This window comes from Bombus fervidus, chromosome 8, assembly GCF_041682495.2.
Source record: "Bombus fervidus isolate BK054 chromosome 8, iyBomFerv1, whole genome shotgun sequence".
NCBI classification, from domain to species: domain Eukaryota; kingdom Metazoa; phylum Arthropoda; class Insecta; order Hymenoptera; family Apidae; genus Bombus; species Bombus fervidus.
In genome coordinates this window covers 4,944,954-4,963,597 of record NC_091524.1, presented here as the reverse complement: position 1 = coordinate 4,963,597, position 18,644 = coordinate 4,944,954, and the positions used below count along the sequence as shown (strand labels likewise).

At 42.5% G+C, this 18,644-nt stretch overlaps 1 protein-coding gene and 1 long non-coding RNA gene across 2 annotated transcripts in view; one reads left to right on the top strand and one right to left on the bottom strand.

Annotated features, from left to right (window-relative positions):
- LOC139990071 (UDP-glucosyltransferase 2) overlaps window positions 1-12,915 on the bottom strand; it is a 28,350-nt gene extending 15,435 nt beyond the window's left edge. Inside the window, exons 1-3 of the mRNA XM_072008961.1 lie at window positions 12,337-12,915; window positions 9,387-10,756; window positions 3,246-3,465 (exon numbers count right to left, since the gene is read on the bottom strand). Coding sequence (XP_071865062.1) covers window positions 3,246-3,465; window positions 9,387-10,509 — 1,343 coding nt within the window. The 5' untranslated portion in view covers window positions 10,510-10,756; window positions 12,337-12,915. The remainder of the gene's footprint in view (window positions 1-3,245; window positions 3,466-9,386; window positions 10,757-12,336) is intronic.
- LOC139990073 (uncharacterized) lies at window positions 11,605-13,200 on the top strand. Its single transcript, XR_011800481.1, has 2 exons — window positions 11,605-12,171; window positions 12,241-13,200. It is a non-coding gene; the product is annotated as an uncharacterized lncRNA (long non-coding RNA).
- Window positions 13,201-18,644: the final 5,444 nt, after the last annotated feature.

The window sequence follows — 18,644 nt, the reverse complement described above, 5'->3', positions numbered from 1 at the left end:
CCCCTGGTACGCGATAGAGGAGAGGGGAAAGACCTACGGACAACAGAGACCATCACTGACATCGACTACATCCAGTAGCCGTGTATGCTGTTTGATCTCAATAGGAATGGTTGTAACTCGAAGTTGGCTTACAAGCGCAATCATGCGCAGAGATCTTTGGGGATTGAATGACCAGTTCGCATCGCCTCGCGGTATCTAAAAGGAGAACTGGAAATCGAACAAGCTGCACGTCGGTGACACGGGTCACGAGCCACCCTCTCTCTTTCTCATCCTGTCTCTCCTTTCCGAGAAGTCGCGAACCACAGACAATAATATAACTTTGGTTATAACGTTTAAAGATCGCATCTATCATCCGAAGTACCAAAGGACGATGTGTTTCGCGATCTATGAAACAACTTGATCATTGCTACTTTGAGTTTGTCGACCTTCGAATTTCACGATTCTGGTCGGTCTTTAGTGGCTCCATGGACGTTCAAACGAATCCTACAGCATCAAAGATTCTCAATGATAAACCGATATGGTATCTCTTTCGAAGAAGCAGAGTTTCCTCTATCGGAATTACATCGTTTAGCGTAGCATTATTACGTTTATCCGCGACGACTTTCTTACATCGGACTTCAGGTTGCTCTAAAGTACAAGAACCGTGGCCGTAAATCACCGAGAAGTAGTGATTACGCGAGCACAACGGCAACCGGCACGGCACGACAACGAGCAAACCCGGCTAACACTGTTTCCAAATCGTTCGTTAATTTTATATCACTCGTGCATGAGACGTTGCGCTTAACAATTGCACGGCGGCACGCGAACCATGGAAGAACAACGTTCGGTTAACGCCAGTACTCCTCTCGCATTTCATTGTGTCGTTACCTTTAGCCTCTGTTCTACGCGACGAACATATTCGATCGACGCCGACTCGCGCATCGACGACGATCATTCAATCGAAAGGTAAATCCCGCGAACGACTGTCTGCACGGTCGGGAATTTGCATTGCGACGACGATAAAAATTCTGGCCAATGAAATATCAGAAAAAGACAAAGTCTTACGATGAATTCAGAATTCTCGAAGCATGTCGAAGCGAATCGCGTTCCACGTTCGATTCTCGACCGAACGACGTCGGATTGAGATGCTGTGGGCAACCGTCAAACGTCCGATTAACCCAGCCCCATATTTCGATCACGTAACAACCATGCAAATCGCGATCATCCAATTACGCGGCTCGAATCTATTTATTAATTAATATTCAAGGCGTTGCATAACGAGGATACAATCGCACCTGCATTGTCACAGCGCTGCGTAGGATAGCGACCATCTCTCTGTTTCAATCCTCCCTTTACCTCCCTGTCGAAGGTCCAAGACAGCGAGCTCGTAAATCCAGACGGTTGTAATTACCGGGACAGTAGCCGGGCTCCGTTGATCGCGAAGCTGCCAACGCTTTCATATCCGTACTGATTTATTAAACCGCTTTCATCCTCCGACGCGAGACTCGCATGCCAAGACCTCGTAGTTAAATCGTGGTTCACCGAGTTTCCCATTCCCGTTCTAATCGATGCCTCCGATTTCTTCTTCTCGCGAAGGTCGAGAAAACACATTTCTATATTTTATTCCTTCAACCAACCCTCGAGCGCACACGACAAATCACAGTTAATGTTGTAACATCGTAGCGGTGAAATTACGTCACTGTAAATACGACAAATTTACTATTCCATCAAACCCCTCCCACCTGCGATGGAAAGAGAGTACACAGCGAGACAAAGCATACCATTATCCCGTTCCATTCCATTCCGCGAAGGATGGGAGAAGCTTGGGTTGGAAAAATCATTGGTAGACGAGGCGTAGCGAGGTAGACAGGTTCGTTTCACAGCGACACGGTGTCACGGGTGTACCGCAACCGGTTGAAAAATTCAACGTCAACCAATTATTCGGACGGGGGGAAACGGTCGGGGCGTCGCGTCGTGACGTCCGTAAACGCGAACGCAAGCGGCGTGGCGCGCGACTCGACCCGTGCGGTTAACAAGTTATTCGAGGGGCAGCCATTGAATAATGTAGAATTTAATTTCATCTCGGCTGCTGCTGTCCTCATCGACGCAGCGGGCACCAAGCGTTGATTCGCGCCGTGAAACATTTAGCGGCCGTGAAATTTCCCATGCGACCGGTCGGATACGGCCCGACTGCACGACCAGCCCGGGTATTTGTCGATGGACGGGAACCATCCGGAGAACACGTCCGCTCTTTCCGCAATTCGTGCCTTGAATTTAGGACCGGGGCCGGCCAACGACGTGGAGAAAGGAAGAAAAAATGGGATGCCTGCCGGCTAGGGATGGCACGGCCGAAGGTGTGGGATAGTGGTGAAGGGAAGGAAGGGGCGGACGAGAAGAAAGACGAGATATAAAGCGTCGGTGAAAAGACAAGGGCAGAGGGTTTTGGGCGAGATCGGTAGCAGGCTGAAAGAGGGAACGAGAAGGGTGGAAAAACGCCAGTGAGCCGCGTTACGGATTAACGGGGGCGCCTGTGCTACAACGACGATGCACTTCCCGGATATCCGAGCGTCCGGACAGCTCGTGAGATATTCAACGGACCGAATATCCGGACAGATTATACGATTTTCCTTTTTGTCACGGGTCTCACCCCCTCCCTCCATCGCCGTGTCTACATTTTCGTTGTTTTCTACCTCCTTTGTCCCCTTTCGTTTCTATTTCTTTCTCCATATATTCCCTATCTTATCTCTACATCTCTGACACATCGACGGTATTCGATATAAACGAAATTTCACATGAGAATTTCATAGCTGACACTTTGGGCGAGGCTGGATTCGTAAGAGAAATTGATTCGTGTATTTATCAGAAGAGGAAAATGAGTGGCCGGGATTCGACTTCCTTGTCATCGCGATCAACCGGCCTGTTATCGTGCCAACGTAGCATTAAATATTCGTATCGATATCATTGGCAGTCTCGACGTTCTAAATTCATCGCATCGCTTGTCGGATATCCGTGTCTCCTCGACCGCGGGACGTGCTGACGAAGGTGAAACTAATTATGTCTATTCCACCCATTCATAGCCGCGACTATTATGACGCGAAAATTTAAATAGCTCAACGATCTTTTAGAAGAAATATTCTCATGTTTTTCGTGAAACCTTAAAGTGATCTGCGATTTTACGTGTAAAACTCTACACTTTTTTCCCCCTTCTGATAAATATTATACGCAATCGGACGATATGGACGAATAAACGAGATGGAGAAACGTACCTGGTATTGTTGAATATTTCATCCAAAGCGTGCTTCAAGGTTTGTTCATTCAGTTTGCTGAAATCCACCATCAAAGCGACGCCTCTAGCTTGAGCCGCGATCGCATTCTGGTATTGATCACCGTAGAAAGGCATGAGAACCATTGGAACTCCGCTCTGAACTCCTTCCGACAAACCGAGAAGACCACCGTGTCCGAAGTAACACTTAACGTTTGGATGATCTGTAAAATAAATAAAAACCTACTTCAGTTTCGTTCGGTGTATTCGGTTTCGTGTATTCGGTCGATCCATTTATAAAACGAGCCATTGAAACTCGCACTTAATGAATCGATCGAAGGGAAACTAAATCGTTTCTCATGACTGTAAAAGCTGAGCGTCAAAACCAAACCGAAATCAAGCCATACGTCCGTAGAAATCGATTCTCGATATCGGAAATCCATGCCTCGAATTCACCGCGACACGTATATGTATTCTACCTCTTTCTTGTTTCACGATGAAAAGAGGAAGCGTGACGTGTCCCTATTCATAAATATCAAACGTTAGATTTCATTTGATCGCCGTGTAAAATGTAAAATATGAATGATCTCATAGAAAGGAAATCGCTTGGATAACGTTGAGAATACGCGATACAAATGATTAGAGTAGTATGAGCATTTTGGCAGAAATCAGTATAATAAGGCAGAGGTGTATGAGCCCTCGGGAATCTCTCGACTTTAAATAAATCCCAGTGTCGAGTATTCGGCTGAAAAATTCCTGTCGTCCTCGTTTATCGCGAGGAGTCACCCTCTATAAGAGGGCGGTTGCCACATCCCTGTTGCCATACAGGATTCCATACCACCTCCGGCGTCGATCCTAATGTCAAATTCCATTACCACACGACACCTCCCACCGTCTTCTCCCCGTTGTAGCAACCCTTCGGTCCCCCGACGCCTAAGTATCCCTTCCCCCTCGCTCTCGATTTGGGTACAGATGTAGACGAGCTGTAGGAGTTACGTTCGCCTTGCAGAACCGTAAGGGTGGTTCAGAGGGGCGAAGGTTCCACGGCAGAGCACCTCTCGAGGTTTCGCGCTCGCTCGATACATCGTCGCATCGGCGCGCGTCGATACGTGACAGAGGATATCTATCGGGGGCTGGTCTGAATTTTTGCGAGCGACATCGGGAATACGACAACCGGAGACCGAGAGAAAATCGGTCGGGCGTTCGCGCGATTTGCTCGAGATTTCCGTCAGCCGCGAGATACATTTTTACGGCGTCGCTGTAACGAGAAAATAACGCCACGGTATTTCCTCGACGATGCTAGCTAGCATCGTCTTTTACGACCGTCGGCAAGCCCACCCCTCCTGAGAATTGATATTTGGCCGTCTATGGGCTGAGCTAGTCGTAAGACCAATATAATGAGAGCAACGAGCTGTTTCTTATTGTAGGAGCGTACGTGTTGTAATATATCTTGTATCAGGTTGATTACGTTATAAACGATATTGTAAAATAAGAAATATATAAAATAAAGAAGGGTATTTTATTCGTTCAATTTGAACGATCCGTTAAACGGAAAATTATTGATCTATTAATGGGCTATGTGGATATCTTATAAAAGAATGTATATCTAAACTTAAATAGCCTGAACGAAGCTTTAAGAATGAAACTGAAAAACTTTAAGGAAACTGGCGAATCTTTAAAGGCCTTAAGACTGAAAGGTCAAATCTAAATGACCTACAAAACGATAGTTCACGATGGTAACCTTTCACTATGACAAACCATACTCGAGGAATGATATACGTCGTATTCTACGAATATCAAATATACGCAAACCCAAAACAGTATCTAGTAGTATCGATATAAGATAAAAATTGATAATTTATCCATTTTGATGAAGTTATCTGAACCGTTGACTCACCCAATTTCCCGAGAAGGTAAGTTTATGGGACAAATTAAATAGCGATTGGTATTGGTATTGGTATTTGGAATTTCAGCAGTATATCACCAAAGAGTTAGCATTGCCGGACGGTGCGACGGCCTGACCAGTTTAATCCAATAAAATCGTACAAGAAGTATACCTATAAAGTATACCCTATTCCTTAATGGAAAGCAAGAGGAATAAAGTAGATCTCGATAGAATGATTCCGCTCCTTGTTCCTCGGAGTAATGTAATCTATCGTTTCATCCCTGTCGTTATATCGTTAAATGCGATACTCGAGGGCATTGCGTGTCAACACATCTCCCATACCATCGATATCGTTGCCTCTAAAGTCAATTACATTAGCGAGTTCTATGCGAATTGACAAGATCGATGGCAAACAGGACACAGAACCGTTCCACGATCTAGAATCTAGAACAAGCCTTTGAGTCAATGTATCGATGGTACCAGATCCTATTTATTCGAATGATCTTCTCCGATTAAACTATCCCGATCTTCGAAAGGGATAAAATTCGCCGATAGCGAGTTTCCTAGTTCGAAAGTATAGCTAAATTTGCACGATACTTTCGCCCGATAGTTCTCCTATCTGTCGTTACAAACTTGCCCGATAAAAGTGTAGTTACCATGGTCGAACGGGGGAGGCTACGTGGCGCCAATTAAAGGACAAGGATTAACGATTTCCACGGTTTTATAAGAACGACCCTTACCGTAAGTTACGAGCGGACTCGTGCACCATTTCGCGTGCACCGTTTAAAGCGTGCGAAGCAGCAGGGGTAGGAGCAAAGCGTAGCCACAGATCTTATCAAGATCACGAAGACCATGGGGGATGGCCACTGGCCACGCTTGCAAGGAGACGAAGGAAACGGGACCGGGATACACCGATCACGAAGAGAGATAATAAAATTAAAGCTATCGATCCCAGCCTCCGGTCGAGTTGCCGCTAGTTTTAGCTAGATTATCTGACCATCAAGGCTGCCCATCTTGTGCAATCGTCCAGCCATCGAAAAACTCGATCGTTACAGTCTTGACACCGATCTCTCTAAAACAACGTTCGACAACCAACCATCGATTAATGATCGTAAATAAGCATCTCAACGATGTACAGTCGTCTCGGAACGAAACAAACATTTGTGGTATCACGAAAAATGCAAGAAAAATTAAAAATATTTGTATAAATGCATCAAAATCAGGATGGCACAGCACAAACGTGAATCTTACAAGCATATTAAATTTGAGCATAATAAAACGCTTTAAAGCCGTAGTCGGAGCGAAAGGATTTCGTACACGATATTCATTTGATCGAAATTTGTAATATTTCACGTTGAAAATTTGTAACATAATATCAATATCAAAGGTTTAACTTATTTTCCGATACTGCCATAATAAACGATATAGACATTCCTTACTTGTTTTCCTCTATTTAATAATATAAGATCAAATTATTGTTTTGTTTCTTTTTGTAATGTAAGTAAATAAAAGAATATGTTACTAAAATTCACGTTGTTACTAAACATGTATTATCTTCATTTACCCATATATGTCAATCGTTAACTTATTTTCCGGGTAGACTGTACGTGTAATATTGTACGATCGTATAGCGTTAAACAAAACTTACATAATACGCCGATCCATTCATATCCTAAAGTAAGGTTTGATCAGAAGGCAGGGCGGTGTAACGTAACGTAATGTAACGACTAGATGTATGAAAAGGAGGCACAAATGATATTTCGTAATACATATCTATGTCACGAATGATGTAGCAGATATCGTGGTTATCTAACTTGTACATTTACGACATACGACGAACCCGTTCTACAATTAATAGGAAGGTGTACAAGCATATTAGGTACATTACCCCAGTGTTGTGCACGTGCCATTATTCGTGAGAATAAAATCCCAATATACATAGTCATCTCGATAGCGTATATCGTAATTGTACCCATGACATGACTAACACAAATTATTTAAAATACAAACAATGGATGAAGATGACTAAGCTTATCTCTGTCGCGCAAGATTATTCGGTGAAATATGATCAATGCACGTGATGTAATTCCACTACGTAAGGAATTTCGTAATCGAACAACAACATCGGACAACGTGTGGTTTTTACACTATCAGAGAAGAAGGTTCACGAGCATGTGTGCGTGATCAAATAGAGATCGATGCCACAAGGCTGACCACGTTAGTATCCAAGTTACAGGATAGAGTTCCATCGCGGAAGAGGATGGAAGAACCGACATGAACAATGCGACACGAAGGTATCCTTCGCCGGAGGTTTTAACGGTGATTTATGTTGCCAGCAGGTCGTTAGCGAGTTGCCTAATTAATGTCATTTCACTCGACAGTGGCCAAGAGCTGCGAAACTACTTACTGTTAGAGTTTCGGTGGTCCCGTGTCTTCGTTCTTAGCCAACCAATTCGTCGAAAGATCATCCGCGCCAGGGTCTGTTGTATTCGAGACTGACAGGACAGTATGACGTCCTTTAAACGGATCTCCTTTGACAACCACATCGATTCCAGGAAGAAATTATTTAAGACTGCCCTTTCGATGCGATAATTACCGCACCCTCGACGAAATAACTACCTTTTCGAAAGCCAAAAAGGAAGACGATCTGAGAACGTGAATGTTCGAAATCGTTTCCTTCGATGTCCAGGAGTGCGTCACACGGTACGAAATATCATGGATTGTGAAATATTTCATGGAATATTGCATATCACGAGAAACCGATAATTGCTCGAGAGAACGTTATATCAAACGGTAATCACGATTAATCGAATACAGAGAGTCGATCAGGGCCGCGTCGAAAGCGATGTCATCCTACGCGCCGAAATAATTTCGAGATCGAAAAATAATTTGATGTCCAATCATCGACGATGACGCGTATACGCATAACACATAGGGCATCGATGACGCGATATCATTTCGAGGCAACGAAAGCTCCTCCTTTATGCATACCGTTTTGAAAGTTTCAAAACTGTTTGATGCTCGGCATCGCGGCCGCCGCGCTATGGCAAATATCGGCGCGCCGCCTCACCCAAAATACGCTTCCTATATTTCGCCGCGATTTCCAAGGGCCGTTTCGATTAGCTCGATCCAGCGGCATGGAATTTCAATTTCGATTCCTAGTACCGATCCATTTCTCGCGCAACGTCGCGTCGTTGCATGATCTGTACGCCGCACCGTTGAGCAAACCGATTCCAACACGATTTATAACGCGATCTATAAGCTTGCTATATCCAACGCACCGTGTAAAAGGCAATGCTCTAGCTCCGATGAGAAGAAAGTGGAAGAAGAAAAATGGAGTAACAGTCTAAATAGAAGCGATCGAGAGAAGAAACAACGCGTTCATGCGACCCACTCGACCGTTCATAATGGCACAAGTGGCAATGCTGACTCGCAAAATTCCAAATGGAGGAAGCGTTTATAAACAGTTTAAATCTTGACTGTACCAAGCGCATAAAGATAAATCGACCTTGTAATTCGTTGAATCTAATTTATTGACCACATATGAACGACAACGGCAAAAGGTTCGTGAATAAGACGTTTCTATTTCAATATATGCAATCGCAGTCAAACTGCTAACTGTAATTATGCATATCATGTCAGAGCTGTCGAACGAGTTAAAAATGAAAATTAACGTGCTCGCGATGAAAAATTTGAAGGAGACACTCGGATTCGTTAGCGTGACGATACAGTTCGAAAAACGCAGGCATGCGAATAACCGGACGATTTTAATGGAACAAACAATGATTCATTGTTTATCTCGTTCAACGACAAGTAGCTTGTATGTTGTTATGCAACGACGAAACGTCGTACTGTAAAGCCTATATCTGGTAACGATTATATAGAAGCTTCTTTTGTATTGGAATAAAATGGAAAATGTGGATAAACCCTTTAGAGGCGAAAGCTCTCTACAGTTTTTGTAAAATTATACTGTTCCAGTAAAGGGCAAGCTATTAGAAAACGTAGAGGCCTATCGATGAAACATGATTCTAATGCGTATCAGCGAAACGAGCATCGCGTACGCTCGCATCGAACACCACACTACAAGTCATTACTTTCACATAATACTAGGCTGACTTTTGCCGCTCTATTATCCCGCTATAGGTTACTCCAAATACCATTTCCAAATATCGTAGTAACGCGTGATAATATGAAACTATCAGTCAAGACTAGAAAAACATAGCAAAAATAGATAATAAGGAAGTAAAGTATCGTACTTACTCAATATGTCGTACTGAGGCAGCCACTTCTCTATAAGGACGTTATTGGAATTATCCAATCCGGAATTATCCGGTATGCCATCCACTTCCCATTTCCAAATCACTTTTCGAGGTATAGAGGTGAAAACTTTGATAAACACCTTCAATTTGTCCTCTGGCATGGAGGCCGTCTTCACCATCGAGCCCAGATTAAAATACAAGACACCCTCGTGAGCCTCGTCCAAAAACTTTTTAATTTTCGGTGGCAAGGGTTTCACTTTCGGTGAGATGTGAATTCCACCTACCTCGATCACATTCGGCGGGAACGAGATAGCACCGTGAATAGAATAATGCGTGTTGACGAACATGAGTGATGCGTTGTTACTGATCGATTTCAAATCCGGAATTCCCGGACCGTAAAATTCGTTTGCCACGGAGTAATCGCGCCAATTGAACACTGTGCGGAATGTCATCGTTGTTATAAATGCCGATACCGCGTTTATCATTCTTTGGAAGAAGTTCATTGGCCTTGGCAATCGAGTAAACATCGCCGGTATGTAACTGACCTCGTTGGATAATCCTAAATCATCGATGGCCCATGTCATCAACTGATGAGTGGATATTTGTATAAAAGGCACGTTAAACTTGTGTACGAGCGCCATGAAACAGTTGGTATTGAAGCTCTCGACAAGCATCAGATCGAACTTCTTCCCAGAGTCGACCAACTGTTTTACTTCTGGATTCTTCAGGGCAATATCGCAAACCAGTCCCGACATAGTGTACAGCATGTATAAGTCAGTAAATATTTGAAAGTAAGGACTCTCAATCGCATGTAGATCGACCACGTTTATAAAAACACCAAGTTCCTCATTTCGTAGACTAATATCCTTGTAAGTGGGCAAAGGTTCCTCCGCGATCGCCTTCTCAGTTCTTGGGAAATGAGAAATTACCGTCAGGTCGTGACCTCGACGGCTTAGCTGCTCAAGAAGCGGTTTGAACACGTCGAAATGACTCTTACCGAGGTGAGCGAAGATTGCCAAGATTTTCAGCTGATTCTTTGGTACCGTGGAATTATTAGCGCCTGAACAAGACGTTAAAACCACCAGGAAAAGTAAAAAAATAATTCGGTTTCCAGTAATCCACATGATTGGACAGTTTCCAATTCTCGGTATTACTCAGACACACACAAACCAACTTTCTCCTTCTTCGGAAGATAATCGGTACTCTGACGGACTACTATTCGAGGACTGGCTATATGTATATCCCTCCTCTTCTACCGACGTCGGATTCGCCGCTGAATCCACAGATCCCACTACAAAACGTGTGTCACTTCGAACAGTTCTATGTCTTTAACGCGAGTTCTAATTTAATCTGACCATGACACTGAATTATCTACAAAAGAAATTGACGAACATCATCTGCTTGTTAACTGGATATGACTTCATTCTTTCCTTTTTTTTTTTTTTTTTTTACTTTACTTTAAGTAAAGTAAACACTTTAGTGTACAATTCGATTAGAAATCGTTTATGCGTAACAATGTTCTATTAATATCATAGATATTTGAAGGAGGATTATGAACAAAAAGAGTCTATTGAATGACGAAATTTATTGACGTTTACTATTATGCGGATAATTACTATTACTTCCGAATAATGTTAACGTTTCTAATCTAAAAAGGGACAGTATTTTTAAAAAAGGGACACGCGACGATATTCAATATTTTACCTACTTATAGTAAGTCAAACGTAATCTGTCTACGAACAAAAGATAAATAAATTTAATTCATTTTTCATGTCCAAAAGATTGTAATCACATATTGCTGATATCATGATATATCATAATGATATTGTATGATGTAGTTATGAAGATCAAACATGTGAAGGTGTACACATAAACAATATAGAATTTTCAATGTATTAATAACTTTAAAATATCTAGAAGCTCTATTAAATAAATCCAAAGTTTTAAATGCACTGCTATTTAGTTACGGTTTGACGAAACGTCGAACGAAACCAGTATTATGAATATTATCTACCGTAAACATTAGCATTAAAAACATTTTATGTTGTAGTTGAAACATAATAAGCATAATAATTTTATAACTGCAGTTGTTATTTGCATAGTTAAAGCTATTCATATAACTTATTGCAAAAAGCGATATTTTCGTTATCGATTTGTCAGTCTAAATTCCAAATATATAACTATGTACTTGTTATTGACAGAATTAAAATTATGGTTCACTTTGCCGTTCCACATATAAAAAATCGAAAATCGATTAGATATCGATATGATAAGGAATGCAACAGTGGACTGGGAAGTGATTACTTGTCATACTGTTCGTACGTCCCTGACATTTACGTAATAGATCAGGCTTATGACGCAATCTGTAACGACTAACGATGATTCGCTATTCCGGGCTTACCGCTACAGTTGGAATTAGAAGCTTAAAAGAGTTCATGGTACCACGTATCTCGATTGTGCATGGATAAATGACGGCGTGCATGTTCTCTAACGTTTCCCTGTTACACGCTTGCTATTGTAACCTTCGTGTTAACGCGATAAAAACTTGAAAGAATTATCTCTCCTCAGAATAGCAGTGACATCCGTCGAAATGAAGATGATTTGTGGAAATAAAGATATTGTAGTAGCAGGTACGCTCAATTGGAAAAAAAAAAACTTATCAGTTAGCTTTAACTACTTCTTTGATATATATATACATATTCGGAAAATTACTCCGAAGAAATACTAGCAAACGATTATCGCGTTCTGCTTATCATATGTTGTAATCGTAAAAATATTTTTCCAAGGTAAACATAAATAAAATTCCAAGATTATGATTCTATAATTGCGACGCTTCGAGTGCTTTATATAGCCAGTGCGCCGACTGTGACAGTTCTACGAGACGTGGGGGTCAAACTACAACGAACGCGTACGAAAGATCAATGTTTGCCAGTGGACTATGTTCGACTTACCTCGACAATTGATCAATCTCTACTAGCACAACCGACGTAACGCACGCTGCTCATGAAGAGTATTTATAGAGATGGACATTGAACATCAACCAAAACGACATTGTAACATTTGGATCATCGGTTCACAATGCAAAACTCGACGCGCATTTTCAAAGGCACCACAATGGATTCTCTAAAAAAAGATATTTATAATAAGATCCTGCATATACCTAATAGATGAACTAAGACTCTGCAGTATTAAAAGCCTCCATTCGTTGTTAGATATTTTCTCGTGGAATTTCAACCTATTCGGTACGCCGCAATGGCTATCCGACTTCGTTTGCCTTCGCTCGCGACGCGAATAAATTCGTTGGATCGCGGAACAACAGGTAGAGATTCGTTAAAATGTACATCGTGGCTGATGGTTTTATTAAATTAGCGACGAACGGTTTCTTCGTCGATTCGATTTAAAAGCAGAGGCAACAACATGCGCTGGCCGCAGTCGCGAGGCAAAGTAAAGCACGCGAAGGCAGAGACGACTCGATTCCCTTGATCCAACGGCACAGCGTTCCCTGTGTCACGTGCTTCTGTATTTTACTTTTTCCCGCTTTTTCGGCTTTCTCGCTCGACTGTATTACGTTGTAACGGCACTTTAGTTAATTACCTTGGAGCACCAATGGAACCAATCCTCCACTGTACGCCCACTCTTTATGCATATCCCTCTCTACTTTGTTTTTCCTTCGAGTGGTTTTCGATACTCTTCACTTTGTACTGTCCCCGATAATTCCACTCCGTGAAGCACGATTCCAGACAGGTAAATACGAAATACGAGAGAAGAAAACTATATGTATATAAATATAAAATACATATATGTATAAAAATATAGATTTTTCTTTGGTATTTTTCCCGAAGGTCTTACCTCTACCTCCCTCTCTTCGGACCTTATCGTTCCGGTGACTCGCTTTCTTTAATTTTCCATTTGTCGTTCCACTTTCCGCTTTCTTTGTTTCCTCTTAGTAGCAATCTAAAATAAACATCTTGGATGCTACACAGTTTGCCGATAATCGATCGAATGTTTGTATAACCATAGTAAACTGGCGACTTGGAAAAATCCATCGAAACGTTATAACAATCTGGGAAAACAATTTAAATTGCTGGATATTTTTCGACCTCGCGAGCTGTTTCGTTTATTTTACATTAAGCTTCGTTCACACGAGCCATCGTTTCATAATGCAGAATGCTCAATGTAATTTCACGCCTCTGGCATAATTCTGTTTCGCTACGAGCGATTTGACAAAATCAACCAACTCGGTTTCAATTTCTAATTTTCTTCGGTTTCAAGAGGAAAATAACGTCGTGTCGGTGGAATATTTGCGATTATCTGGATCGTTGACAAGGAAGGCGCGCTGCACGCCAACCGACTCCTACATATTCCACAGAGAACTCAAAATTCGCTGACGCCCGTGGTGACACAAAATCACACGCGAGACATATATCCAGAACCAGGCCAAAGACTCGCAAGCTCGACATAATATTCCCCGAATCTCGAAATTCGCGTATCGAAACGACTTTTATCATCTCAATGATTTGGAAGAGCGAATCTATTGATTCCTCCTCTCCTACCGATAAACTATCACAAAATACAAAGACATTATAAAGTAACGAGAAAATATTTTACACCAGTTGCTCTGACTAAGAAAAGAACTGGAACTAACGACAGCGAAACGAATGTCCGATCTGCGAAGCAGGGTTGTGTTCCCAACTACCTAGCGTTGTATTTATGAAGTCCCAGTAGCGAAGAAGCCCGCGCCATAAATTCCCTATCGAAATCTCTTAATCCCAAGCACTGAACACCCTCGTCGCAAACGGGGGCAGTCGATAACGAATCCAGCAAATCAAAATAAACGATACCGTGCCGCGAATATTCGTCGTGGAGCGTGCCTCGAAATTGATGCCTACCGCTCTGTCCTGCTACACGGGCCAAAACGCGATAAACCTTTCGATTCAGTTTGTTCCCGCGACGTACAAATTTTCTAGAAACTCGTGATGGCCAGTGGCCTTCGTTGTGGTCGTCGGTACAAGAATAGAGAAAATTGCAACCTCTCAAATGGACCAACCATGCCAATGGTTTGCCAGAGGATGTAGGTAATTGGCTGAACCCCATCGTTCCTTCGTCCCATTCTTTATCCTTTCTTCCGTTCTTTTCTTCCTATTTTTTCTCCTTTTTTTCCCCCGTTTGTCTCTTTCCCGGCCTTTTTGTGGTCATTTTCTCATGAGGAGAAAACGTCGATGCGCACTGGAAGAAACGAAAAGGAATAGTCAGAAAGTCAGGTATTTTTTAGCTACGCACAGCGAATACAAACAAAGAGAATCCGAGGGTCGGTCGGTTTGCGTTGTTTAATTCATGAATTCGCCAGCGGCAACCCGGCTGTAGTCAGGTGGGGAAAATTATCTACAAATTACCGGCAAGAGCGGTGCCAAAAGCGAAGCCACGAAACGTGCTAATCTACGAACGTTTCATCGGCTCGAAACAATCTCTTTCAAAAAAGTAGAGAATGAAAGAGAAAGAGAGCGAGAAAAACGAAGTATTGCGTTAATCCGATACGGAAATTTCCGAGATCTGCGTTCATAATGCGCGCACGAATTGATCGGATATCCGTAATGTGAACGAACTAGCGAACCGACGCTCATATTGACTTTTAATTTAGAAGCGCGATCGCGTCGATACGATTCGGCAGATTTTATCGGGACTCGTTGCTAACTACTGTTTATCAAACACTAACGAAATCGTTCGCCTGAATACCTAATATAATTGGAGATCTCTCGGCTGGAATCGAAACACGCGTGAATTTTAACGAGAATGGCTTCCACGTGGGTTCATATTCCGCGTGCGACCTTTGCCGACGCGAGGGAGAAAAAAATAATAACACGCGAAACAAAGACCGTTTGTATCTCAAGTAAAAAAGCTAACGCATCGCTGGATACGTTTCCATAGGTCGTTTCGAGTGAAAAATGTCGCGTCAATGCGTATCCAATTCGCGATAATATAAGAACGAAGGATAGGCAAAGAATCGACTCGATATTACGACTCACACGGACAGGTTCGGCGTTACACAAAGCTCGATGGCATCAGACTTTTTCCTTTGCAACTCCAACTTTTTCGTGCACTTCCCTTTGCCTTTCCTTTCTCATTCATTCCTGCGCATTTTCATTCCCTTTCCCCGATGCATTTCGACCTATCTTCTTACATTTCGCACCTGCTTTGTCAAACATCTTTCATCTCGTACTCGAGAGACTAGAACGATTACTAGAAGATTGAAGTATCAAATCATTAAAACAGTCGCTCAGGAAGAATTCCGATATTACGTACACGTTTCCTATTGAAACATGTGTTTCACATATCGATATTTAGCGTATTATTTTCTCTGATATATCCTGTAGGGGCACCTGTAGGCTGAATCGAGCTAACGTAGAGAAATTAATAACCCTCTGTGTATTTCGTTGAGAAAAGGGTGCCGGAATATTTTTGCGAACTGCGAATGGCGCTCGGTGGCTTCTTTTTCAACGCGGTGCTTCCCTCCGTGGCGTTCCTTCTGTCCTTTTCTCACTCGTCCGCCTGATGTTCCCTCATAAAAGTTAATAAGCCGGCTGGCTGGGTTCGTCGATCCCGTGGAAATTGCGGGAGACCAAACACGCCTTCCTCGCGACATTTTATACCCCTATTCTATTCGTCGTTACGACCAACCTTCTCCCCCTGTTGCACTGTTTTTCATCCCCTTTCCTTGTCGCTTCTCCCTTTCTTCGCGAGTGTTTCTTCTGCTGCCCTTCCCTGTGTGCACGCACATCTACACGCTGACACACGATCGACCCTTCCTCCTCCCCTGGAAAAGGTGACACGCGTAAAAGTAGACAAGCTCGAGTTGCAAAATCCACTCTAGCGGCGAGAACGAGCGGCTAAGTTACTTTCCGTTAATGACACTCGAACAGAACGAAATGTCTGTGGTAAAATCTCGTGAAAGTGGAGATCCTCTGTTTTTAAAAGCAGTCTATCGACGAACCAAAGTTCATCAACATTGTGCAACACGAAGCTAATGTTCTCTTAATTGTCTCTCCCGTTGCAACTGCAACTGTCTTAATTTACTCGCGTTAAGTGGTTAACAGTTGTGCTTGTATAATTATATTTAGAGCGCGTGTATACGGCGTAGTTAATGCAATGTTTATGCTCAAGATACTTGGAACTTGTTAGTAGACAGAAACGTTAAAATTCGTCTCATAGTTCATTACAACTTAGCTTACTTACTACTTGGCTGGATATTTTTTAAGAAACATGAAATATTATTTTGACGATGGGCGTCACTGCGTCAATAGGCTCAATTAGATGTTTTAATTCGTAACTTTGCGATATAAAGGAGACTGTTCTAATTTTAACAGACAATAAAACTTTATTACTCTTCGAGAGACTCTCGGTCTGTTACGGTCAGGGCTGGAAATTTCTTCGTAAAACTATTCCACGCGATTAGTGGTACGTAACGAAATGAGCTTAATGCGTACCATCCTTTGACTCTCCCTTTCTCGTTTCTTTGATTTCACTCAGCAATGGTAACTACCATCCATTCAAAAATTTAATCCACGGGTCGCACTTTGATCATACGACGGAATCGATGAGCATCGCCAACATCGAATCACGTCGCCCACCCTGGCTCGCTTTAATCATTTAAAGGAGCTTGATTCGCTCCTTCTACTAATTCGACTAAGCCTTGCGGCCGCCAGCTGCTCGTTTCCTGCTACCATCGAATTGATCGTTTCAATTTACCAAATACAAATGTGACAAGCTTTTAATTTATTATTTAAATCATTCTCCATTGCACGTCGCGGTACGGTAACTGCAAAAGTCATTACGGAATGAAATGCAAGTTTGCGCCGCTTATAACGCTTGTTTCTCCGTTTATACCATTTTCCCGACAAAATATCCGACGATATCACGTGGGGTTATTAAAAGCTCCGCGACGGTAGATCGCAATTTCAATAATACCGCTTTAAGCTCGTCGCGAACATGCCTCGAAGAAGCGTCGCTTCTGGCACAGAACGGTCGCCAGCCAATTTATTATTCCGGAGGTATACAACGCACGCCCAGCTAGCCAGATGTGGCCCATCGACGCAAATTACGCGAGCCACGACGATATTTCTCCAAAAATTGCAACGGCCACGTCGTCGTTCTACGCTCCATCTTTCGCCACTCTCAACTGCGGCGGTATCGTGCGTTTTATTAGACATTACAATAACGTATGCATGAAAATTTCAGTAAGAAGACGCATTTCCGCAAAAATTGCGCGCAACGTTGAAACGTCCTGCTTGGATGCACGATAACAAGCGAAAGGAGAGGGAGTAGTTTTTATTAAAAACGCGCGACACGAGGAAAGCATAGGATCAACGCGATATAGCTTTATTATCGCGGCTTTTAATATCTCTCGAGAACGAGACGCGTTTAATCCGCCTGATGCTACCAGGTCGCGTAGAACGCGATCGTTGACCGGCCTTGATTTCGTTGATCTAAGTGCAATTGTACAAAGCCGTCAGAAATCAGACTAACGCGTTAATAAAAACCGACTAATATTTTTTCGTGGTTCAAGCGTAATCTGGTAGACCAATTACATTATTAGTAACTCTAAAAATAATATTTGAATGTATATTTATGTCGTTGTCTTAATTACTGGAGCTCGTGGCTTCCTATTTTAACATTTTTGTAAAATTACCCGCGAATGTGTTGACATAGGCATCGATCGAATTATCAATTTACTCACTATTTTACTCTTACTACTCTTGTAATTGCAAATCTTCCGTCTTATTGCGAAAATGGACGGAAAATTAAAGAGGAAATCTTGTAACGATCGCTTGTAATGAAATCGCGTCGTATCTGCGGATTTGGCAGACGAGAGAAAAGAAATTGAAATACGAAGTAGAGAGAAATCGTAACGACACCCAGACGGAATCTGTCCCCGTTCAATTATTTTAATGTATACGCCCGGTCGCGAACCAAGAAAATGCTTTTTTTTCTTCACAACCAGGCCCAACGTTTGATCTTTGGTTCTCGGTAAACGTTCGAGAGTTATGCGCTCAAGAGAGAGAAGAGGAAAAACGAAAGGCAAGATCGCTGTTGGAGAAGGAAAGATGCAAAAGGAGGAAGAGAAAATCGTCACGAAGATCGAGCGGGAAAGAAAAAGAGGAGGCTAGAAACACAGGAAAATAGAGAGGGTTGCCGAGAGGCCGAAGAGACGTATGACTCCCAGGGGAAATTTAGGTGCGACCTCCATGTATCACGGAAGCTACCG